Source organism: Leptodactylus fuscus, chromosome 1, assembly GCF_031893055.1.
Source record: "Leptodactylus fuscus isolate aLepFus1 chromosome 1, aLepFus1.hap2, whole genome shotgun sequence".
Lineage (NCBI taxonomy): Eukaryota > Metazoa > Chordata > Amphibia > Anura > Leptodactylidae > Leptodactylus > Leptodactylus fuscus.
In genome coordinates this window covers 74,300,436-74,326,103 of record NC_134265.1, presented here as the reverse complement: position 1 = coordinate 74,326,103, position 25,668 = coordinate 74,300,436, and the positions used below count along the sequence as shown (strand labels likewise).

The 25,668-nt window shown below is 41.0% G+C and overlaps 1 protein-coding gene across 4 annotated transcripts in view; it reads left to right on the top strand.

Moving 5' to 3' along the window:
- The window catches only part of MCC (MCC regulator of Wnt signaling pathway), a 204,642-nt gene that overhangs the window by 111,961 nt on the left and 67,013 nt on the right, over positions 1 to 25,668 (top strand). For all 4 annotated transcript variants that reach the window (XM_075272226.1, XM_075272230.1, XM_075272238.1 and 1 more), the window contains 3 exons: positions 2,183 to 2,296; positions 13,267 to 13,409; positions 17,998 to 18,140. In XM_075272226.1, coding sequence (XP_075128327.1) covers positions 2,183 to 2,296; positions 13,267 to 13,409; positions 17,998 to 18,140 — 400 coding nt within the window. The remainder of the gene's footprint in view (positions 1 to 2,182; positions 2,297 to 13,266; positions 13,410 to 17,997; positions 18,141 to 25,668) is intronic.

Below are 25,668 nucleotides of genomic sequence, written 5' to 3'. Positions count from 1 at the left end.
AATTTATATATTTTATATATAGTATTATATATATATGCATCAATGTTTCATAGTTTTGGTTACGGTAATTGTCACACTTAATAATTTAAGGGTATAGTCAGACTGCTTGCAACATTTCCTTAACATAAATAGTGGTAAAGCTCCCATCATAGTAGTTTACTGTTTCCATAGTCACCTATTCACCCAAATGGAGACCAAAATGGCTATGTTTGGGCCTCGCTTGGAATATTTTTTTTATGTATTGCAGAGTAATTGGTTGGCATGAGTACCTTTTTAAAAAGGACTATTAACCACTTCCAACAAGTCAAGCTTTTTACATAGGGGCTGCCCCGCTGATTCTGGCATAGTTTCCTCTAGCGGAATCCACGTCATAATCCTCCTCCATACAATGTTAGTCTATGTAGACTGCTAGCTTTTTTTTTTTTTTTTCTGCTAGCAGATTTTTCTGCTATCAGAGAAAAAGAAGCGACATGACCTTTCTTCAGGCGTTTTGTGCCTGAAGAAAGCAATAGGAGTGAATGGGTGGAAAAATAACGTGACGCATTTTTAAGCTGTTTTTGCAAAAAAAAGCTAAAAAAAAAAAAAAAAAAAAAAAGCTTGGCAAGTTCCAAAAAAAGCTTCCTAATCAGGAAGCTTTTTTTTTCCAGTGCCAAAATAAGCCACACATTATTTACATGTGAACTAACCCTTAGAGTCTGATGTGCTATTTAGGCTCTGTACTGTCAGGAGGGCGGTGTCAGACAGGAGCAGGTAAAGGGTGTGCTTCTGAGCTCTGACACTGGCTGCCTCTGATTGGAGCTCTGAATCACACACCCCCTGCCTGACGCCGCCCACCTGACATTACAGAGATTACATAGCAAACTAAGTTTGTTGCTCAACTAGGTTGGAATCAGATGTTAAGAACTTGAATTGGTGTTGGTGGAAAAAAATTCTCTTTATGGAGAACTTCACTTCAGGATTGGCTTTGGTTCTCCATAAGTGAATTCAATAATTGACAATTTTCTAAACGTCAAGAAATTGCTATATACTCTATTGGTCTCATAGTCTATGTACCCTATCAGTGTTCTTAACTTAAGTAGCTAAATTTGCGATCTACTTCCTTGTATTATTTTTGATGATTTATCACCTAACCTAAGTGTGATTCCTATAGAGCCTTGTATGAGCCAAGTTCTACTGGTGATCTGTATTGGGACCATCTGCAGAAGTGCTTATTCTTTTATTTCATACTTTCCTCTCACTGTACTTTGGCTTTTGTCCAGTTTTTAACTTGTACTTTGCAAATGGGGTTGGGATGTAGTTGTCGTAGTGCCCAGTTGGAGGTGACGGGGTTGACTTCCCGCTGAAGTAATAAACCACACTAGCTCTGATAATCTTGATGTTCCGTACAGCAAAGCAATCAAAGTATATGTCTGATCCGATTGCTTCACATGGCCATTGTGAGATAAGTGTCTGCTAAGTGGGACTGATGCCGCTCATCTTAGCTAATCAACTTGAACATGATATATTATAATAAAAATCCTTGACGTTCAAGTCACAGCGGGCACTTACTAATGTATTTCTCAAGAATCTACCTGAAGGCCATCACTTGGAGTACATACCTGCTCTCGCATAAGAATAGTGATTAGTATTTTCTATTGATCAATGTATATTAAATAGCACTGCCATTATGTCCTTTAGGCCGGCGCCCCACGTTACGTAAATGCCGTAATTATGCCACATACTGCATTGCGGCATACCGCAGCAATTTACATTACCTGCAAAGTGGACGTAATTCCGGCTAATCCCATTCACACATTGCAGAAAAATATCTGCAGTGGACATGCCGTGATTTCTTGCATGAAGTTTTTGTCCTGCAACTATCGTATCTTGAAAATTGTTTGATTGTTTAAAAGGAAGAAATTTGATATGAACATCTTTTGGGTTACAGAAAAAAATTGGGATCATCAAATAAAATAATCTGATAAAAAAAAAATCTAATAATTGGTTTTAATTATTTGTTGTTCTACTTTCTGTTTATTATCATAAGGTGGCTGTCTTGCCTAGAAGAATTATTCGATTATTAATAATTATCGTTAAAAGATGCAGAGAGTTGCAAATAAAATATATTGTTCAGTACAAAATAAAAATGCAAATTCCCCCAATTTTCTGTTTTATATTAATTCTTGTCTCCATTATTTTCCAGCTCCATCTAGCAGCCCTGGCATCCTTAAAAGGAGACATAGTGGAGCTAAATAAGCGTCTTCAGCAGACAGAGAGAGAAAGAGACGTCTTGGAGAAAAAGCTTGCCAAATCTCAGGTAAGTTATCATTATAAGGCATCCATAATGTGATAGCAGGCGCTGTGGTTTTAATGAAATAAAATGTTGCTTTGTTCCCCACTAGATTTTAATTTTCTTATTACATTGTGTGTTATAAATTATGTATAATCCACAAACGTGATTCCGCTGGGACCAAGGAGAAAGCATTATATTACAACATCCACTCTGTACAGTGCTCTCTTGGCAAGCTTCCTAAATAGCACACAGTGGAAAAGCGAAGAGTTGTTGCAGCCCCCAGAAAATAATAGCGTAATAGCAAAAGGGTCTCCTTAACACTCCCTCATGTTACTGCATATTGGGGAAGAAAGGCGACCAAATTCTGGTTCCAATTGTGCCATGTAACTTGCCTACAAACCAATGCTTGAGCCTTGTGTCTTTGAGACATTTTTTGCTATAGGAAAGGACGTGTCACTAGGAGGATCTGCAAAATGTGCCATATTAATGATATGCACATTTTAGACCTATCTATTGGTAAGTCAACTATATACCAAGATGAGCCAGCTTTATCACTGCAATGTCTTCAGCTCAACTTCTTGTCTCATTTGGGTTTCGGACAGTAATAATAAATCTTCACCCCGTGATCATCCCTTCATTTTGCACATTATTTGCCTTCTTGTGTTATCTCTTTGTATTGTATGTAAATTATAGCCCCATATTTGCCCCTCAGAAGGGTCACATTTGGGCTTCTTCCAGTTGTTTTCTGATTTGAGGATGGAGAAGTGACTGGCTATTGTGTTCGTGCCAACAGTTATATATTAGGGCATAAAATACCCTTATTAATACCATCAGCCATAAGACAGCTTCTTGTTTATGAATGTATTAATTTAGTTATTTTTTCATGTTGTCGGGCATCAGTGCACAGTCAGTTTTCATCAGGGGTTTTGTTAGGTTTTCTGATGCAGTTTGAAAGCAGGTGTTGATCGCAAAGGGGAAAATTTATAAAGGCCAGATTTTATTTTACTCTCTCTTTTTTTTTTTTTTTTTACACAAGGAGATGAAAATAAATAACACCCATTTCTACTGCAACCTCCGAGAGATCTATGCTGGACCATGTGTTCAAAGTCCTGCTTTACACCCTTGCCTTACTGGGCTCTCCATATCCCATATTTAGCCATGCTTTCTTCATCTGTCCATATGTTTGTATCTACTGGTCTCAGAATTGTTCCGTATTCAGTGTCTGACTCCAGGCATCACACACACACACACACACACACACACACACACACACACACACACACACACACACACACACTTAAACATCAAGCATAACTTTTTCAGATAGCCTAATACCATGATGTGGGATTATTGCCAAACCAGTATATCTATTCCAAAAGGAACAGAGTCCCAGCTGTGGACAGCGCTGTTTTAATTTGTTGGATCTCATCAGCACAGCGTAGGGAAACTGGTTTGGCTGGGTGAGAGACTAGAGATCAGGGTCAGGGACTAAGAACACTCCTTAAGGAGAGCACCTACACTCATCCTTGTAAACTCTTCAGAATTAAGATTCTTGACCAGTACCAGAAACTGTTTTTCATTATAAAATCATCTGTGTATTTTATTCATATAGAAAATGTCTATGTCTACAATATACATGATGTATGAAATACTGAGGAATTTCATGCTTAAATAAATAAATACATACATAAAAGTTATGCAGATGTATATGAAGCTGGACAAATGCCACTAAGTCCTAATATTGTCCATTAGATCCTATGCTTGGCGAATGCACCAGGAGTATACTGAACTAGGTGTAGATATAGCCATAGGGACTGTGAAATAAAATGTTAAAGGGGGCTGTCCTGTCCCATTCAAGTACAAAGCTACAATAGCCAATACAGCGTGTACTAAGTGGCATAACAGTGAGAAACCTCATGCCCCCCTTAAACAGATGATCAATAGCTGGACCCCCAATAGCCTAACATAAAGACCATCAATACTGTGACCATAGAAAACGCCTTTATCTTATCACCCCTTTATACTGCTGTAGTAAGTTATTCTATACTAATGGGTGTAGCCCCTTTGGTAAGTGCCAATTATAAGGTGTTAGCACTTCCCTCAGTATTGTGGTGTATCCTAAGGTTTGTCATTCTGAAGAAAATCTAGTAAGATTGGTTTGTGAAATCATTTCTTGCAGGAAGGTGTGTCTGGTATAAAAGGTTACTATAAGCCTTCCATTGTGTCTCATACAGCAACATTACGACACTGAATAATTGAGATTATTCATCCCTGCCCAAAAATTATGGGAAATCACATTTAAGTCTAATACGATAGCAATTTTTCCTGAGAAAGTTAAGATCTTGGGAGTTTTATGTAAACAAAGAAGATGTGTTTTTCCAGGATGAGAGCACTCCTATCTAGAATACATTTCAGTGAGTATTCATTGCATCTATATAGTCACACTCTCAAGCAGGCCGTAAAACCTGGATGAGATGAAACTACAAAAAAGATTCTCTGAATTATACTGCAAATAGCGCCAAATAAACTGCCTGATAAGATAAGATAATCTCTAAATAGCCCCAACATGGGGAAATTAAGTATGTTACAGCGGCATGATAATACTATATAGAAATACAAAAGCTCCTAGGTAGAGGCATTGCAGAGACAGTAGGTACAGATAAACAAAGGTAGTAGGAGGGGTATCACAACTTAAGCATCTTTCCGTTCTCTGTATGGAGTGATCTCCGCTTAGCTCGGTGTTGGTTGTACAGACTAATTGCAGCGGGGAGGATAGCACTCCTTCTCACACTTAGAATGAAGCAGTCGGTTACTGACTGAATGACAATTATGTGCCTTACTCCACATTTACTAAATACATTAGACACTTTTACTACTTGTACAAATAAAGGGGATGTAACATAACAAATTGATCTAACCACATTAGACACTTTGATAAATCTGGCGCTGTTTTAGGACTGTTTATTCTCAGTTTACATGGCCTAGCATTGTCAGCCTCTTGGTATCCTTCTTGTTGCCTGCTTCCTTGACCTTGCTAATGTTTCCAGTAAAGCATACCATAACCTCTCCCTTGAAGGGCCATTTGTGCCACGTCTTGCTCTCACATCTGCTAGATTGTTTGCCTCAGGGAATGCCGGAAGCTATGTTGTGAGATTAAAAGTAATACTACCGTATTTTTTGGACTATAAGGCGCACCGGACTATAAGGCGCACCTGCAATAAAAGCCTGCTAAGGCATCTAGGTTCATATATAAGGCGCACCGGACTATAAGGCGCACCGGACTATAAGGCGCCTGTTGCTGCTTCTGTTCTGTGTGAGACACAGGGGACAGAAGCAGCAGCAGCTCCGGGGGATGATGCGCTCCCAGCTCTCCAGTGTGACACAAATTAGGTGGGGCTGTGGCCCAGGCCCCGCCCACACAACAGACTGCTGTGAAGAACACGTAAGGCAGCGAGGGGGCACGGCCAGCAGCCAACATGGCCGGACGCTGTCCTAACATCGCGCCACAGAGTGCAGCAGTCACGGAGCGGTCACTTCGGCGTGGCGGAGAGACCAGCGACAGCACGACCGGGACCCAACCAGTTGTATTGGGGAAGAGACAGCTTCAAATTGAGTTTCTGCAACTTCCATTAGAGGTAGGACAGATCCATATATAAGACGCACTGGACTATAAGGCGCACTTGCAATTTCTGAGAAAATTCTAGTATTTTATGTGCGCCTTATAGTCCGGAAAATACGGTACATATTTTGTTAATCCGCTAAACACTATATAGGAGACCATACGAGCAAGGTACAGCTAGATAATGATTACCTCTTCACTGTGTGGATCTGTTCCTGACTTTATTGCTTTATTACTTTAGTAGTCAGTTTATTTTTCACTTTTGAGGGACCTATGATTCCAATTCTACCTCTAAAACTGGCCATACACATAAGATATTTATCTGCAGACTTTTGATAGATCCAGCTAAATTTGGTGAGATTGGTCTTGAGTAGAGATGAGCGAACAGTGTTCTATCGAACACATGTTCGATCGGATATCAGGGTGTTCGCCATGTTCGAATCGAATCGAACACCACGTGGTAAAGTGCGCCAAAATTCGATTCCCCTCCCACCTTCCCTGGCGCCTTTTTTGCACCAATAACAGCGCAGGGGAGGTGGGACAGGAACTACGACACTGGGGGCATTGAAAAAAATTGGAAAAAGTCATTGGCTGCCGAAATCAGGTGACCTCCATTTTAGACGAATAGTGGATTTCAAATCCGGGTCATATGAGAATGTGAACTTTGTGACTATGAGACAGGGATAGCTGTACAGGCAGGGATAGCTAGGGATAACCTTTATTTAGGGGGGAATGTTATTAAAAATAACTTTTTGGGGCTCTATCGGGTGTGTAATTGTGATTTTTGTGAGATAAACTTTTTCCCATAGGGATGCATTGGCCAGCGCTGATTGGCCGAATTCCGTACTCTGGCCAATCAGTGCTGGCCAATGCATTCTATTAGCTTGATGAAGCAGAGTGTGCACAAGGGTTCAAGCGCACCCTCGGCTCTGATGTAGGAGAGCCGAGGGTGCACTTGAACCCTTGTGCACCCTCAGCTCTGCTACATCAGAGCCGAGGGTGCGCTTGAACCCTTGTGCACACTCTGCTTCATCAAGCTAATAGGATGCATTGGCCAGCGCTGATTGGCCAATGTATTCTATTAGCCTGATGAAGTAGAGCTGAATGTGTGTGCTAAGCACACACATTCAGCTCTACTTCATCGGGCTAATAGAATGCATTGGCCAGCGCTGATTGGCCAGAGTACGGAACTCGACCAATCAGCGCTGGCTCTGCTGGAGGAGGCGGAGTCTAAGATCGCTCCACACCAGTCTCCATTCAGGTCCGACCTTAGACTCCGCCTCCTCCGGCAGAGCCAGCGCTGATTGGCCGAAGGCTGGCCAATGCATTCCTATGCGAATGCAGAGACTTAGCAGTGCTGAGTCAGTTTTGCTCAACTACACATCTGATGCACACTCGGCACTGCTACATCAGATGTAACAATCTGATGTAGCAGAGCCGAGGGTGCACTAGAACCCCTGTGCAAACTCAGTTCACGCTAATAGAATGCATTGGCCAGCGCTGATTGGCCAATGCATTCTATTAGCCCGATGAAGTAGAGCTGAATGTGTGTGCTAAGCACACACATTCAGCACTGCTTCATCACGCCAATACAATGCATTAGCCAGTGCTGATTGGCCAGAGTACGGAATTCGGCCAATCAGCGCTGGCTCTGCTGGAGGAGGCGGAGTCTAAGATCGCTCCACACCAGTCTCCATTCAGGTCCGACCTTAGACTCCGCCTCCTCCAGCAGAGCCAGCGCTGATTGGCCGAATTCCGTACTCTGGCCAATCAGCACTGGCTAATGCATTGTATTGGCTTGATGAAGCAGTGCTGAATGTGTGTGCTTAGCACACACATTCAGCTCTACTTCATCGGGCTAATAGAATGCATTGGCCAGCGCTGATTGGCCGAATTCCGTACTCTGGCCAATCAGCACTGGCTAATGCATTGTATTGGCTTGATGAAGCAGTGCTGAATGTGTGTGCTTAGCACACACATTCAGCTCTACTTCATCGGGCTAATAGAATGCATTGGCCAATCAGCGCTGGCCAATGCATTCTATTAGCGTGAACTGAGTTTGCACAGGGGTTCTAGTGCACCCTCGGCTCTGCTACATCAGATTGCTACATCTGATGTAGCAGTGCCGAGTGTGCATCAGATGTGTAGTTGAGCAAAACTGACTCAGCACTGCTAAGTCTGCATTCGCATAGGAATGCATTGGCCAGCCTTCGGCCAATCAGCGCTGGCTCTGCCGGAGGAGGCGGAGTCTAAGGTCGGACCTGAATGGAGACTGGTGTGGAGCGATCTTAGACTCCGCCTCCTCCAGCAGAGCCAGCGCTGATTGGTCGAGTTCCGTACTCTGGCCAATCAGCACTGGCCAATGCATTTCTATGGGGAAAAGTTAGCTTGCGAAAATCGCAAACTGACAGGGATTTCCATGAAATAAAGTGACTTTTATGCCCCCAGACATGCTTCCCCTGCTGTCCCAGTGTCATTCCAGGGTGTTGGTATCATTTCCTGGGGTGTCATAGTGGACTTGGTGACCCTCCAGACACGAATTTGGGTTTCCCCCTTAACGAGTTTATGTTCCCCATAGACTATAATGGGGTTCGAAACCCATTCGAACACTCGAACAGTGAGCGGCTGTTCGAATCGAATTTCGAACCTCGAACATTTTAGTGTTCGCTCATCTCTAGTCTTGAGTATGATGTTTTTGGTCATCATACACGTAAGATTAAATGGGTTTTCAGTTACCGTTTAAATACTTACTTCTCTCCAATCTATTTGTACAATACTCTGGGGCTTTTAGGCTAGCTCTGACCCTGGGTCACTTGTTCAGAACTTGCACCCTTGTAGATCAACCCCCTCCCTTTCCTGTATTCACTGGTATTTCCTTGTACTATGGGGGCTAGCAGAATAGATCACTATAGTAGTCCAGTCCAGCTGTAAGCAGAGGAGAGTAGGAAGGCGGCAGATCATCTCAGGTGCCAAGTGATGGTTCTGATCACGTGACCCATAGTGAGAACCGACATGGAAACCTAAAACGGAAGGGTAAATATTTAAACAGTTTTAAATAGTTTGCCAAGCTGAGACCTCCTGCACATCATCATAGTGGTTTTAACTGACCGAAAATACTGGTCCGCAATCTGCAAAATTACAGCCGTGTGTATGGGCCCATAGAAATTAATGGGCCGGGACTTTTATCCACAATTGCTGATCCTCAATTATGGAAAAAAAACCTACAGTCGTGTGCATGAGGCTTTACATCGTAAAATGGAGGTCTTGGGGAAATTCTAGTTTTGGGACTGTTATCTTTACATATTGGCAACGTTTTCTTTATAGCCTTTCCTATAAGTGTTCCTGAATCTTGAGCATAAAAAATATTTGTTCTCTTGGCACCACAGTATGTTGTTTGGCTGGCAGTTCACATATTTACTTCTTAGTGCTTCAATTTCCTGTAACAGAGAAATTATTGCTATGGATGTTTATGTACAGCGCTGTGTTAAAATAGAATGGCTGGTGTTTCCAATTGCAATCATCACATATGTGGGTGGATACTGTAGTAAATCTCTCCTCCAACCGAAGGAGACTGACTGCTGAGGTTTAATAATGGCCGATAAGTTGAGTTTTTATAAGGTATACAAGGCCATAGCTGAAAAAAAATCCAACATTCGTCTTCTGAGCCATCAAGCCACATCCCTATAAATTATTACAGAAACATGACCAGCAGTAAGTTGGGTTTTTACTGCTGTTTTTGAAGTCAAAAGATGTCCTGTCTCTATTAATCTTCAGGTCATCCCTCTTCTTCCAGAGCTCTTTGTATAGTAATATGCCGGCATAGGACTTGACTTGTGTAAAGTATTAAAACACAAGGGGAACCCAACTAACTATATTTATGCAAACGTGTGACAGTCTCATAGGCAAGGACGGTAAGGATTAGTTCACATGACAGACTTTGCAATGGGACATTCCATGGAAAATCTGTGTCAGAAATATTCCTACCAGTGGCATTAAGATGTTTCTTCTCCCATTTACTTCACTTGGAGTTTTGGTTGGAATTTGCCCCGAAGAAAGGGCAGGACCGGACGCTTCTTGTTTGCCAGCTGGTTCCACCACAAAAATTCTACCGTGTGGACAGAGCTTTAAGGGTCTGTTCCTATGGAGTCTCATGTTTTTCATATATGATGGTAAAAACTTCTAGTGTTTCTGTTAAACATATCTGTAGGGTTACACTTACCAGACTGAGTCTGAAGTATATAGCATGCCAAGTTTTTTATCTTTTTAATTCTATTGGATTCAATATAAATCCAAAAGACCTTTATAAAATTGTAAGCCAACTAAGGTAAAGTGGAGGGCTTACTGCTCCGAGCCGTAATATAGTTATGAGACTATCGGGAATCTATCCATGGCGAGAGAATATTGTGGCATTCTCCATCACATACTGTATTACAGTAGTAGTACCTAGAAGCAGTGGCTCATTGAGCACGCTACATGTTTGTACTGCAGTCTCCATATACATGAGCCCATCATTTGTATGATTTGGATTGTTTTTCGTATTTCATAGTTTGGAGGGGGGGGGGGGGTTGTTTTGGGGGGGTTTTTGTTGTCGTTTTCCTTACGGTAATGTAGACTGAAAGTTTAATTATCTTTCATTTTATGAATTTCTACTGAAAAAAAAAGAGTAATTTATTTAGAACAAATGAAGCATCATCTTCACGTAGGTTATAGAGAAGCCCTTGGGGGTATCTCTGTACAGACCTTGGATGTCTTTATGTCATGTTTTTCTCTGTGCTGTCTGTTCCTGGCATAGCAAATACATTGTCACTGTTTTAAGTCCATTTCTCCTTTCTTTGTTCCAGGTTGATATTATGTTAGTGTTGGTGTTATATGACTGTGGTCATACAAAGGTTTTAAATGGCCCATCAGGTGCTTTGGGGCCGCTGTCAGGGTGCAGCATTATGCAGCTGGGTACAGTATAAACCTATATAAATGACTGCTGCCCATCCGCACAATATGCATGTTGGATGTGAGGTGCCGTACACGTGCACCAATGTAAACTCCCAGGCTCATCTGGTTGGGGACACTATACAACCATGTCTACCACAGATATCAGATGTCAGCCCATATAACTAAATTTAGCAGAGAAATCTCTCATGTCCATAGCCAACATTACATCCGTCAGAATGTATAGAATTGTGCTGATCCATGTTGGCACTGAATTTTAATAGGTGCAGTAAAGTGGAGGTGGCCATACATGGACAGATGACAGCTATTTCTCATGATACCCACCCCCAATTCACATACACGCTCATTTATGTCCTCCACACATGCATGAGACTAACCTGCTCTAGTTGAGAGTTACTGCAGCTTATGTGAGGACAAAGTATCAGGCGTGTTGAACCTGAGCTGAACATGCCTGATCCTTCTGTCCCCCAACATCAGGGAATGGTCATGTATGACATGATTTGGTTGTGCATTTCTCTTTAAATCGATGGGCCGATAATGGCATAGGCTCGGTGTTTCATTAAGGGTTAAATGCCATGTTATTTTTTTTTTATGCGTTTTTATTTCTTTATTTTTACAAATGACTAGACCAGGCTGGAAATCCTCAAGGCCATATTGGTTTATCCATTGGAACAATTATTGCTTGTGAGATGCAATGAATTATTAACTGTGGCACATCTGTAGGTCTGGGCATAGGGCCGTGTTACTTTAGGCAGCTTTAGTACCGTGTGCTCATTAAATATTATTACCTGGGAACATCTAGTCAGGATGAGAAACGTCAAGATGGGGTATTTGACAGATATAGTTTGTTAATCTGAAGAAATCCCCAGAATAAAAATTAACACATTTGCATTTGATGCTTAGTCTGAATACGACTTTGTAAAATCCTCTTCTCTATACTAAGATCTTGTGGTTATAATAAAACTGTTTGTAGCAGCACTCTCAAAGTCTGAATAAGGTTTAAAGGGGGTGTTTCATGAAGATTAACCCTGACCAGACCTCTTAGGGTATCTGTACATCAGAGACCATCTCCATACTCTCCTTTATGTGGCAGAACGCCATTCTGTGAGGACGACTCTTTTTTGATGCACTCAAGTCTTCCTCGTATTACATGTACAGCCATTCATGTTTATACAGTAATGTCATGTAATGCCACTTTTCACTGAAGAGGAAATGTTTGGCTGGCCGTAACTTCCACCGCCAAAATTAGCTGTTATTCCAAGAAAATTAGCTGAACGCCACCATGGCCATATTCGTTAAACGGGATGTTCAGGATTAGGAAAACATGGCTGCCGTATACTAGAAGCGGAACCACACCTGACCTGTGGTTGTGTCTTGCTGGTTCTCTGCCCCACTGTAATGAATAGGGCCATGCTGCAATACCCTGCACTACCTGTGAATGGTGGTGTGCTGTTTTGTGAGAAAGCAGATATGTATTGTCTAATTTTGGATTACCCCATTAAAGAGGAGATGGTTTACAAGCTCTCATTGAAGAGATCATGTATGAGACTTACATGACTTACCGCCAAAGGTATAGGTATGCTCTGCAATGATATGTAGCAAGAATGCTGAAACTGCACTTCTACATTGGCTCATCCAATTTGTATATTTTTTCCATTTAGTATTGTCTGTAAATAAGCCTCCGTGCACTGCAGACTCTCTTTGGTGAGAACCATAACCACCAATGCGTGTAAGGCATCTCTTTCAGCCAGCCAGTACCCTGCTTTGTGCTGATGAGGGGCGAGAATCCCCAAACCGCTTTCAAGTTTGGATAGAATGTCCTAATTTGTATTGCTAACCCCAAATAAACCTATCCCATGATAAATAATGGGAGATAGCTGATATGTCCTTACTCCTCTGGAATGGTCTACCCCTGACAATCACATTAACTCCAATTTCTACAGCTTCAATTGCAAACTAAAGACACATCTTTTCAGACAGGCCTATCACAATTCTTAATGTAAACCCTTCCGTGCCGTAATTAGAATCCCTAAAACAAGCCCTCCTCTGTTCCAGCTCCCCCATTACCCCACACAATATGATGCCATTTCAGACTAAATTTAATGTGCAGATGGTGCCTGGACATATAAAGGACACGAGTTTTATGTTTGTGTAATGACAGTAACCTCTATTACAAAACTGTCTGACCATTGTATAAGCAATGCTACCTTCGATGCCGCCCCTGCTACCTCTTGTGTCACCCCCTCTACCTCATAGATTGTAAGCTCTTGCGAGCAGGGCCCTCAGTCTCATTGTGTGAAGTGACTATTTCTTTGTAATGTATCTTTTTGTCTGTACTTAAACCCTACAAATTGTACAGCGCTGCAGAATATGTAAATAAAATTAATTATTATTATTACTATGTTAACTGTGTGCTTAATTTTACTAGTGTGAACAGTCTCATCTGATGAGAGAACATGAGGATGTACAAGAGAGGACAACGTTACGATATGAGGAGAGGATCACTGAACTGCATAGCATTATTGCCGAGCTAAACAAGAAGATTGATCGCCTCCAGGGGACAACAATTAGGTATTTTTAATGTACCCTTTCTTTTCCATTCTGTGATGCAGAACTGACAGACACATCTGTGTCTGCCTAAATCGCTAGACAAAAAATTCCATCATGCACAACCTTTTCATTTGGTGCTTTCATTTGGAAAACATCAGACCCCATCATAGTCAAGGGGTCCATCAGTTTCTGTATGTGTCCGCTGATATAGCAGTCTGTGGGTCTGTTGTTCTGGTCTTCCTCTGGAACATAACAATGGACACATTGGTGCAGATGAGAACATAACAAACTTTGGACATTGCTTATGTTTCATTAGCTTTCTCTATTAAATATGTATTTGTTGGTAGTTTTGGTGTACTGCTTACACATATCTTCCTGTGACACTTCTCTATATACAGGCGCTGTAATCCTCAAGCGTTAAAAATGGCTCTGTTCACACTACGATTCACAGATCCATAAGACTATCCGTAAAACTGGCCAGTGCATTAAGAGTAACACTGCATCACTATTCTTGCTGTAAAAAATTACTAGAAACCTATCAAAATGTTGGCAATTATTTAGTTTTTTCCTCTTGTCTTTTGTGTGCATTTTCTTATAACTGTTTTGTGTCAGTGGAAATGATGGCCACAATTCTAGTGTGAAGAGAGTCTTTAGGTAAGAACGAAATCGCCAGTTACCACCATGTTCTCTCCATTCATGGACAGATGCAAAGGAAGCTGAAGATGGTCATATATATTAGGCGAAGATCAGAGAAATGTGTGCGACCTGGCAGCCATCTGTTGTGTATGAGGATGTCCCAAACAGGAAAGAAAGGATTGGATTTATCAAATTCCCCCATACTTCACCCTTTCAGTGTACCGGAGTTTCTGTGATTGGTGTCCAGTATAGGGGTTTACTCACCAATACCAATATCCTTAGCATAGCAGGGCTGAGGAGTGGGTAGACCACAGCGCTGAATTAGACTACCATATTGCCATGGTCCAACTCCTTCATAAACGGCTGACCGTCATGGTCAGTCAGAAACTGTAAAAATCTTTTAATTCATTGAAAAGGGATTGCATTCCTACAGACGTTGGGTAGCTTTTTTCTGATTCCACCCAAAACTGACCCCAACTCTCACTGCATAGCCCTGATGCTTAGCTCACCCAAGGGTACACGTGTTTGGGGAGGAGGGTTTGGAAGGTTTTGCTGGGTGAGTGTTTGACCCACAGATATCCTTGGTCTAAGAAATCTTGAGATCTTTAAAACATTTAGCTTCCTTATAAAGAATCATTATATGGTTTAGTCTGGTTTTAGTTTGATAAGGTAAAACAGATGGGTTTTCTTTAAAGTCCAATTTCTCTGCACAGACAGTGACAGGGCACGTCCTACTTACTTAGAGTTCCCGGTATGACTAACAGTTTAATGTATATCATTACTGTGCTCCACAGAGCGCCATTGTTTATAGTGCGGGGACAGTACAAGTAAGAAAGGCATCTAACCATGACGATCATCTTAAGGGCGTTTCCTTTGGTGTTTCTTGCCGGATTGTTTGAGTTTGTTTGAAATGTTATTTTGTCATTCCTAATTTCTGGTGAATACAGAACTGTAAGAGCAAAATAGAGGGAGTGTGAAAGCATCTATAATATAAACTAAGACTGACAGAGACACCAATTGTGTGCTAATATATACAGACACATGGGTTGGGATTATGATGTGTGACATGGACAACTCCCCTCTTACTAATGGTTGATAATCTGGGAAAGGAAATGCAGAAAATTAGATATGATAATGCATCCGTGCCCGTGCATAATAGATGCACCACTCCCTTTATAAACCACAAGCATGTAATTTACAGCTTGGTTCCATATACAGCACTTGTCAATGGTGGGTGTACTGAAACTACAACACTCTCAAAACTAACACAACCGCTGTAACCTGACATTCAGCTGCAGAGATGCTCTTTATCTTCTCAAAGAGATTCTGCAGCAGCTGGTATATGAGGATCTTCAGCAACCAGGGAAATGTGCTGTGGTATTGCAGAAGAATTTTTTGGAGACCTGAAGGGGAAATATTCTTAGTAAGCTGATGGCATGAAACTTCTTTGAATGAAACCATAAACAGTCATCTCAGAGTTTAAAGACTTACTTTAGTCTTTTGCCCGAAGTAAAATAAAAATGATATTCATTAGAAGATCAAAGTGCATGTGTTTTCTGGTCGCTTCCAAGAAGCCGTTTGACCAGGATGAACCTTGAGGCTATTGTTTAAAGCAGAATTTGGAAAAGAAGATGAATGTTTGCTAAAATGGTTAAATGGAAGAGTCATTCTGGAGTATCTCACAATATTCCACCAGCCGTTTCTGTGGCTTGGGATACTTAATTTTGCCCTTTACTAGAACTTTTCCCTTTACCAGGATTTTACCAGAACCTGAAAAAAAAACACACACATCCTCCCACTCACCCATCTGGTGATCAGATTTATATGTAGACATCTAGTAACACATAGGGTATGACATATCATGTAAGAATGATACAGTGTGATCACTATATATTTCTGCCACTGCTGCCTTTTTATATGTATCACTCCAGTAAGAGATCAAATGATACTTAATAGGAGTCTGTCAGGAGGAAAATCCGTTTCAAACTAATGCACATCGTAGGGCAGCTTCTACGCTTTCCAAAGATGGCTTTCTTATTCTACATTGCAGCTCCATGGAGGGAGGAGCAGGGCAGCAGTTGTGTGGTTATCAAGACTGGAGTGCATAAGAATAAAACACTGATTTTCATGAAAATGTGGCAGAATAAGAAAGGCATCTTTAGTACAGATGAGTGAGTAGTATTCGATCGAATACCTCGCTCCCATAGGAATGCGTGTAAGCGGCCGAAAACGAAGGGGTTAAGCGCATCAAATATTCACTGCGTTTAACCCCTTGGCGTTCGGCCGCTTACACGCATTCCTATGGGAGCGAGGTATTCGATCGAATACTACGCGCTCATCTCTAATCTGTAGAAAGTGTAGAAGTTGCACTGCAAGGTACTGTCATTAGTTTGATACCAATGTTCCTGCTGAAAGACAGATTTTGTGGCCACAACAGCTGAGCAACAGTCTCCTGACTGCTCAGGCACAGTTAACATAGGGAACCTATGTGCTGTATTCCGCAGTACTATGTATTGCAGTACATTTCATTGGGATCCAATATCCTAGGCTCAAGTCCCCTTGTAGGACATGTAGAATGTTTAAAAAAAAGTTTTTAAAATAAAGAGTAAAAAATATACAAATAGAAAGTTTCAAAAACAAAAACAAAACGCATAACGTAAATATAAAAAAGATTTAGCTATCCCCATGTGTGCATAAGTACTTACTATCAAAAAATAGCATTATTTATCCTGTACAGAGAACGCCATAAACAAAATATACAGCAATGAACGGTCATATTAGGCGGAATCTACCTGCAAAAAAGGCTCCCATTCATTTCAATAGGAGACGCTCACTTTTTTTTCAGCTAGTGGGAAAAAGAAGCAACATACCCTATCTTCTCACGGATTCTGTAGCTGACTCAGCCGCGTCGGCCGTGGTGCGAGAATCACTCCCAATTAGGCCCATTCATGAGTGGGATGCCACGACAGAATTCCGATGCATTGCATCAGCATCACGTCGCAGCTAGCTGCGCAGAGAAATAACACGGCGAAAAAGGTTTCCGCCATGTTAACTAGCCCTAAATAGTCTACCAAACTATAAATCTGCTTATAAAAAGTCATAAATTCTAATCTCTTGTAGATCACTTGACTGAATCAGGAGGGTTATTATTAGAAGTCTTACAATAATAATAATTTCCTGTTTGTGTATATTTAAGGGTAACATTGTTTTAGAACTGTGTGGCAGTTACATCGCTGTATTGTTATACAGATACACAAAGGGTAAACAGGTTTTTTCACCATACTCTGGACCTGAAAACCAGAAATGCACAGCAGCATGGATCCAGCAGCCTCATCTGTTGCTTTAGGAGTCAATCCAAAAATGGCTGGAAAAGTATTCTGCTCCAAGCACTTTATGGTAACTCTGTATGGGGTTGGTACGCCTGACTGTGATCATAGAACAGCAGCATGTGAACTGTAACTGATCTAGGACAAGACCCAAAACTGGTCTCATTCACCAGAACTGGCTTTGTTTCCCATTGCAGCCAGTCAGAAACTGTTTCTAAAACTGGTGAAATCAAACCTGTATTGTGAAATTAAGAATTCTATATAGTTCTGTGCCTGTATAGTGATTAAACCCCTATATAATCATGTAGATCAGGGAATGCAGTTAACTAATGCATCCTGCATTACATGTACGTGATACCTGGGCTCAGAAGCAACAGCCATGATGGTCGGTAGGGACCACAGTATTTGAGGTGTCGCCCCTGCCCCCCCCCCCCCCCACACACACACACACACTGTATTAAAATGAGCTTCTGCAGTTGGTTCAATGACTTTTCAATGTTTTTTTGGTGGTTTCTGTGATAAGAGAACAGCAGCAGTTTAACCAATTGCAGACGTTTGGGTAAACTGCTATGTCTGTATGTATGTGTACATATATATGTGTGTTTTTTTATATTTATGTAAGGAATAACACACTCTGTCTTTTCCAGGGAAGAAGATGAGTACTCTGAGCTGCGGTCAGAACACAGTCACAGCCAGCTTGAAGTCAATGATGACTCTCGCAGCATGGACCAGGATCAGACCTCTGTCTCTGTACAAGAGAATCAGTCTACAATGGTCACAGTGGATATGGGTAGGTGAAGAAAGATCCTACTTCCCTAAATGTACAGGGAAACTAAGTTATATGGTAAAACGGGAAGTCTTTTCATCGTTGCAGTGATCTCACAGATACAATAATTGTACGAATCATATGGAAAGAGTAAGAAAGATACAATTAAGATGTCACCTTACTCTAAAGGGAATGGAGACATCTTATCCTATAGAGCTAAATAAATAAGGGTATCATTTTTTTTATTTTTTTTTTTAGAAGATCTGAACAGAGAATGGGCCACTGGGAATGAGTTGGTTTATGATATTAGTGTGTGGTATGTCGTGGTTTGTGTCCTATACATTTAATTGTTACTATGTTTTGCCTCTGGTTTTGCATAATTATTGTATGTAATTCTATTTAATATTAAAAAAAAATTAAAAATTAGTAGCGAAGCAAGGTTATGTCTACTGAAATGACAGAGGGTGGAGATAGAGGTGCCCATATGCTCCATAATATATTTGTGCAATAGTATAGCACTGTATTATTTATCTGTAGTTACGTGGAATGAGGTCTTATCCTGGTAATAGCAATATATACATTTACTGAGATGAAGATTTTCGGGGCTTGTACATCATCCGACAAGGACAGACTTTATCAGTTTAAACGTTCTGACGAATATTAATCCCGGCAAGACAAATGATCTGGCACTATAGGTAGAGATTATAAACCGCACCCATCCCTCTAGGCTTCTTCCTCTAAGTAAGGTGCAGTCCCACGATCAGAGAGCAGATTGGGGGGGGGGGGGGGGGTTATATTTTTGCTACGCTTCCCTGCATTCTAATGACCTGGATCAGATTACAAGGGAATGCTGCATACTTATAAAACAGGTGTAGGACATGTTGAAGATTTAGATATTTGGAAATTGGAATTTTGTCAACCTGCCAACTTTTTTCAAACAGAGTAAAATATGTAATTTCTTCCATACCAATAGCCTGGACAGAATTCATTATGAGGAAACATTAATAACATCAGGAAGCATATTCATCCTACTGCAGGGTATTGTAATTGAAAAATCAATATGCCGTTTTGAAATTGAGCCCAGCTGGCAGGCATGGCAATGTATTCACAGATACTTGTGCCCCAGACCCCTGCCATTCACTAAACACTTGGTCTGCCGCAGCTGACATACTGTAAAACCCAATGAACTTTTGTCACCTATGACGCCCCTCAGCCACATACAGCTGGGCATGATATTTGCCCTTGGGTTCTTTCACCTTGTTTGATGTAATATTATTATTAATAATATATTTTAGTTTATATTCTTCACTCATAATAAATGTAATCTTTATCTTTGTTACGGTAATCTTTTCTAGACTCTGCTCCTGGGAAAACTGAGACAGTCTTTAGGATTTTATGCACATCTTAAGGGTTTGACTGACAGCTGTCTCCAAGTGTTTTGCTCAGATTTCTTAATGTCAGTTTTAATAAATGTTGCACATGTACTGGCAGCTATTTGATCTTATATGCTGATGGCAGGCACGCTTGTTCGTCATGCGATGCGCACAAAATGCTAAGATAAATTCACGGCACTTGTCCTCACATTTAACACATTGGGGAGATGGAACCTCATTCACTTTGCTGGTAGATTAAAATACGTTCCTGGAGCGTTTGCCCTTAACCATAGAGAGTTAAATCTGCAGTAAGAGTACACAACATACTGTATAGTGTATATAGGATTTGGTGTATATAGCATTCACAAGCATAGCACTGTATTTTGTAATGGATTTTCCATATGCAAATAGAACCAGAAATCCAAGACAAACTGACATGCAGTAACTGAGTGAAACCAATACGTTAAAGGGGAAATGTTTTATATTAAACACTTAGAGTGAGATTTACTGGAGAGACTGGTGTTTCATACCTAGTCTTAAATTTATACAAAAATGGCAGCAGCACTCTGTGGAGGATGCAGCACATTTATTAAGAGAGTCTGTACAACAGAAATTGCAATGTTTTGCAATACTATTTGGTTAAACTATATTATATCTGCTGATGTGTGGAGACCCCCACATACCCTTTTGAGTCAGTAGAGAGAGGAGCCTTTAGGACCTGTTCATACAACAGAATCTGGTCTGATTTGGGGGCAGATTGTACCTCAAATGAACGCCAGACTCTTCCCCGATTCTGCCTCGAATTGTATTAGGAAATTGGATGCCTCAAATGCCTCTTCATTTACTGTTGGCTGAACTTAGGCTAAGGCCCCACTTGCAGGAACACAAATAAAAATAGCAGGGGAAGGGGGAATAAAATGCTGCGGTAAATGCATTTTTTTTCATTGCGCTTTATTATTTTCTGCAGCTTTTCCGCAATGATGTGACATTGTCATGTTTGCAGCGTTTGCATAAGTTAAAATAAGCATGCTACGTTTTTGAAAAACTCACACAGTGTTTTCACTGCATTTTTTACTGCAGTATGTCGATGAAATTAAACAAAAGCTTATAAATAAAATCTCATTCATTTGCTGGCACTATAAGGCCGGTGCGAATGCCGCAATTTGCCCGCAGTGGAAACGCCACGGAAAAATCGCAGCATTTTACAATAAGTAAAAAGTGGATGAGATTCTAGCGAATCCCATGCCCACTTTGCAGTGAAAACCGCCATGCGGACACTCCTTGATTTCCAAAACTGGCACATTTTTGGAAATCACAGCATGTTAACTATATCTACGGAAACGCCGGCGGTTTCCCCATAGATATAATTGTAACAGAACGTCCACGGGGGAAAACTCTGCAAATATTCTGTTTAAAGTGGTGCGGGAAGAACACAAAGCATTGGCGCTGCGGTATTTCCCGCAGTGCTTTTTGGCTGCGGGTCGTCCTGTGGGGTCTTAGCCTTACACATAGCATTGATTTCTACTGCATTCCTGCAATAGCCTATAATGCTCAGTTTTCTCAATATATAGCACAGCAGATGGTCACAAGTTATTGCATAAATGTGTGGTTCTCCATAATCTACTCTGCATAAGTGGTAGAAATGACTTGGTAAAATCCCTCCATAATGTAGTTACAGTTGGGTCAAGGGGCTGACTCTCATAGACTTGATCCATATGTAACTTGTTGGCTTAGGTAAATTGAGGACAAACTAACCAAGAATAGAAGATTCTTTATTTCAAATGGTGTTATCTTTTCCCAGTGATATTATTAACTTTCTTAATGATTTCCTTAAGTAATGCCCAGGAAATTCTACACATCAAAGATGTGAATAGAGGATATTCTTAAAATAACCTATTCTTTTCTTTGACTGATATATGGAACCGCTAAATATTCCTAAGTACCATTGTTACCCATCATTGCAGTTGACTAATAGGGTTATTGCAGTTTTTGGCACCACGTCCTCTCTTTCCCTGAATGTTTCCATCGTGGAAAGTATGTTCCTGCTTTCGTCTAATATAAGAACTTATGCTGAGCATATGTGCAGGATTTTTACATTACTGTCACATATTGAACGATTTGTCACATTGTACTTTTATTAAGTGATGAATTTTGTCCAGTAAACCTCATATTCCCACGAAACAACACAGCATTGTATTCCTATTTTAGAGTTCTTTGTTTTCATAATAATGTAAAATATGCTGATGCTTTTTATTTGGGGAACTTCAGTTGAGATTCAGATATTGATTGTCCCATTTCTTTATGGATATTTCTGACCTCAGGTGATAAATGTTACACCCATGGACACCATCAGCAAGGAGATTGTACTGTATATTCTCCCCATGTTTGAATAGGCCTATCAAACAAAGGAAGGAGGGTGGGACAAAGGGTGGCACAGAGCAGTGGGAGTCTTCACTTCGGTGCAATGGCAATGCCCTTGTTGCTCCAAAGAGCTCATTTGCATATTGACAAAAATGATGATATCTTGGCAACAGAAACATTTGATTCACAAGAGGAAAACACAGGTAAGGGCTGGTTCACACCCGCGCCCGTGTCCACTTAAGGTATTCCTGCCGGTTTCCATCTAGTGAAACTGGACAGAGTCTACCACAGAGTGAGCTACTCTGTGCAGCATGGACATGATAGCAAGTGGGCTCTCACTCCGGGACCCTCCTCTATAAGTGTATTAAACTGCACAGGCTGTGAGCCGTATGGTACAAGGGCACCACTGCAATGTTCACATGCTTAACTGCCAATTCATGGTATTTTTGTAAAGTCCTTTTATTCTTCCAGGCTCAGCAAGATTTTGTCAAAAAATAAAAACTTTCCTTACATCTGCCAGTCCTGTCCTCATTAAGGTTCTCACTGCAAAGTGTAAAAAAAGGCTCACCCAAACTTCAGCATTTGTTAAACTGCTGTATTGTGATATGACAGGAGACGACAAACGTCCAGAAATACTTTCAAAAAGTGTCTTTTTGGTACATTTTTGGTCGAGATGCTGCAAAATGTAGTCAACAGCGCTGTAGAGTCAGGACCAGAAAAAAGTTACTGACTGGCTTCAAAATAAAATGATTCGTTTTTTAATTATATTGTACAATTATTGATATTGAATAATTAATTTGATTGTTACATATTTACTTTGATAGGAATTCAGTGAATTAGAGGATCGTTAGTGCTTCTGTCTGATCATGACCGCCAGCCATTTAATGTGGGTAAATCTGAGTCGGTGGTCTGGCATACCAACTCTACAGCTCAGGCACACAGCTACTAAAGTATACAGTGTGGTATAGACATCTGCTAAAACTGCCACCAATGAACATGGTGCAAAATTACTAAACAGCTTGCTGATTTGGGGCCTCTTGGCTACATGGCATCATTGGTATATACAGTATCTGAACTTTATACTGAATCACTCCGACGCCCAGTTTTCTTCAGCACACGTAACCAATGCAGTGCCATACGAGACAGTTGCCTCTGATATTACAATGGTCCGTAAGTCATTTATTCTAAATATTTCTGGAAATAAAGAATCTGAGAAGTGTGTGGAGTTTATTTGCAACGGTTACCAGTCACAGACTTATACCAGGTTACTACCCTGTTTCCCCTGTTCACCAGAAATGTAGTAACTCCTAAGGATTAATGGCATTGACCAAACATTCCCACTAAGGTTTCTCTTATAGATGACATCACTGGAATCATGTGAGTGGTTATGGGTCCAAGGTTAGTTGTTGCATATTTTGGCTATAGTATATAAAGTATTCAGTAAATTACTGGCCCCAAGTGGTCGGGGATATCTAAACGACGTAATTGGACAATGAAAGCACTGACTCTTTAGCAGACCCTAAAGTATAGCTCCTATTTATTTTCTTAAGCCAACACCACAAAGTCGTCATAAATTAAGCTTTGCCTTAAATGCTAAGCCGACGATTTAGCGAAACTACCATAACCAAAAGCTCTAGCTCTATTTATTTAGTGAACTCTCCCGGCCCACTCTGTGCTGTGAGCGTCTATTTCACAGTATATGCCTGAAACCTCAAGCCCATATCAAATATATGCTGTGCTTTCTGAAGGATGAAAGTCACGCTGCAGCTTTTCTTCATTTTGCAACCACCAAGCAAAACCTGATACATTACAATTTACTTAAACCATCATCAAAATCCTGAAACCTCTCACATTAAAGCCTTGGTCCTTGGGGGAAAGGCTGGCTGTGTGCTATAAACCTCACCAGCTGGCCTAAGTAAACTGTTCATCAAACCATCAGCTACATGATGACAAAATCGGCATTTCCATTACTTGTGTTAATGTCCTTACTATTGGTGCCCAGACCATCCTGACCCTGCTTCCAAACCTCCCTTACAAATCAATTCACACTTGTACACTGATGGAAACTATCAACAACACTTAGCACGCTTCTGTTCTGGGCTATACAAAGTTTTTCCTTGGCTCTTTGAAATGTTTTAGAAAATGCTGGTTTCTTTGGTTGAAGCACAGTACACGTTTTTACATTGGATGGATATACTGCAGATTTTCCGTTACAGAATTTACACTAGCAGATTTTTTTTTTAGAGAGTGAATTGTAACAGAGGGGATCACAGGCTGGAAAGTATTTAAGTGTGTAACTGTACCAGTCTCTGGTTTAGGCTAGGTTCACATCTGCATACGGGTTTCTGTTCGGGGGATCCGTTACTTTAGGAAACCCACAGACCCCATAGACTATAATGATGTCCACATGGTTTCTGTTCGGTTTCTGCCTGAAATGGCGCATTTCTTGCAGTACTTTTGTCTCCACATTTTTTATGTGGAGAGGGGAACTGAATCCCCATATGGTGACCAGACACAAATGTGAACCAAGCCGTAGGGCAGGTTCATGCCAGCGCCCGATCTCCGCTTTGTGGGTTTCCATCTTCTGCCAATAGGAGACAGAAACCTGGCAATCAGTGTCCGTCTGTGAGCGTCTTCTGGTCTCCGTGGCGAAACCGGTTTTTTTTTTTGTTTTGTTTTGTTTTTTTGTTTGTTTTTTTTAACCGGACACAAAGTCCTGCGTGTCCGGTTAAAAATAAAACTTTCGCCATGAAACCAGAAGAAGCTCACGGGTGGACACTTTGCAAACCCATTCAAATAAATTGGTTTAAAAACTGCCTGCCGGTTTCCCTCTCCTATCCAGTTTCTCAGGCAGGAAACGGAAACCTGCAAAGCGGAGATGGAGCACTGGTGTGAACACGCCCATAGCAGCATAATTGACTCCTTTCCAGATCTTTTTAAAGGGATATTCTGACATTAATGGCATACAGTGGGGCAAAAAGTATTTAGTCAGTCACCAATAGTGCAAGTTCCACCACTTAAAAAGATGAGAGGCGTCTGTAATTTACATCATAGGTAGACCTCAACTATGAGAGACAAAATGAGAAAACAAATCCAGAAAATCACATTGTCTGATTTTGTAAGAATTTATTTGCAAATTATGGTGGAAAATAAGTATTTGGTCAGTAACAAAATTTCATCTCAATACTTGGTTATATATCCTTTGTTGGCAATGACAGAGGTCAAACGTTTTCTGTAAGTCTTCACAAGGTTGGCACACACTGTTGTTGGTATGTTGGCCCATTCCTCCATGCAGATCTCCTCTAGAGCAGTGATGTTTTGGGGCTGTCGCTTGGCAACACGGACTTTCAACTCCCTCCAAAGGTTTTCTATAGGGTTGAGATCTGGAGACTGGCTAGGCCACTCCAGGACCTTGAAATGCTTCTTACAAAGCCACTCCTTCGTTGCCCTGGCGGTGTGCTTTGGATCATTGTCATGTTGAAAGACCCAGCCACGTTTCATCTTCAATGCCCTTGCTGATGGAAGGAGGTTTGCACTCAAAATCTCACGATACATGGCCCCATTCATTCTTTCATGTACCCGGATCAGTCGTCCTGGCCCCTTTGCAGAGAAACAGCCCCAAAGCATGATGTTTCCACCCCCATGCTTACATGCATACAGTAGGTATGGTGTTTGATGGATGCAACTCAGTATTCTTTTTCCTCCAAACACGAAAAGTTGTGTTTCTACCAAACAGTTCCAGTTTGGTTTCATCAGACCATAGGACATTCTCCCAATACTCTTCTGGATCATCCAAATGCTCTCTAGCAAACTTCAGA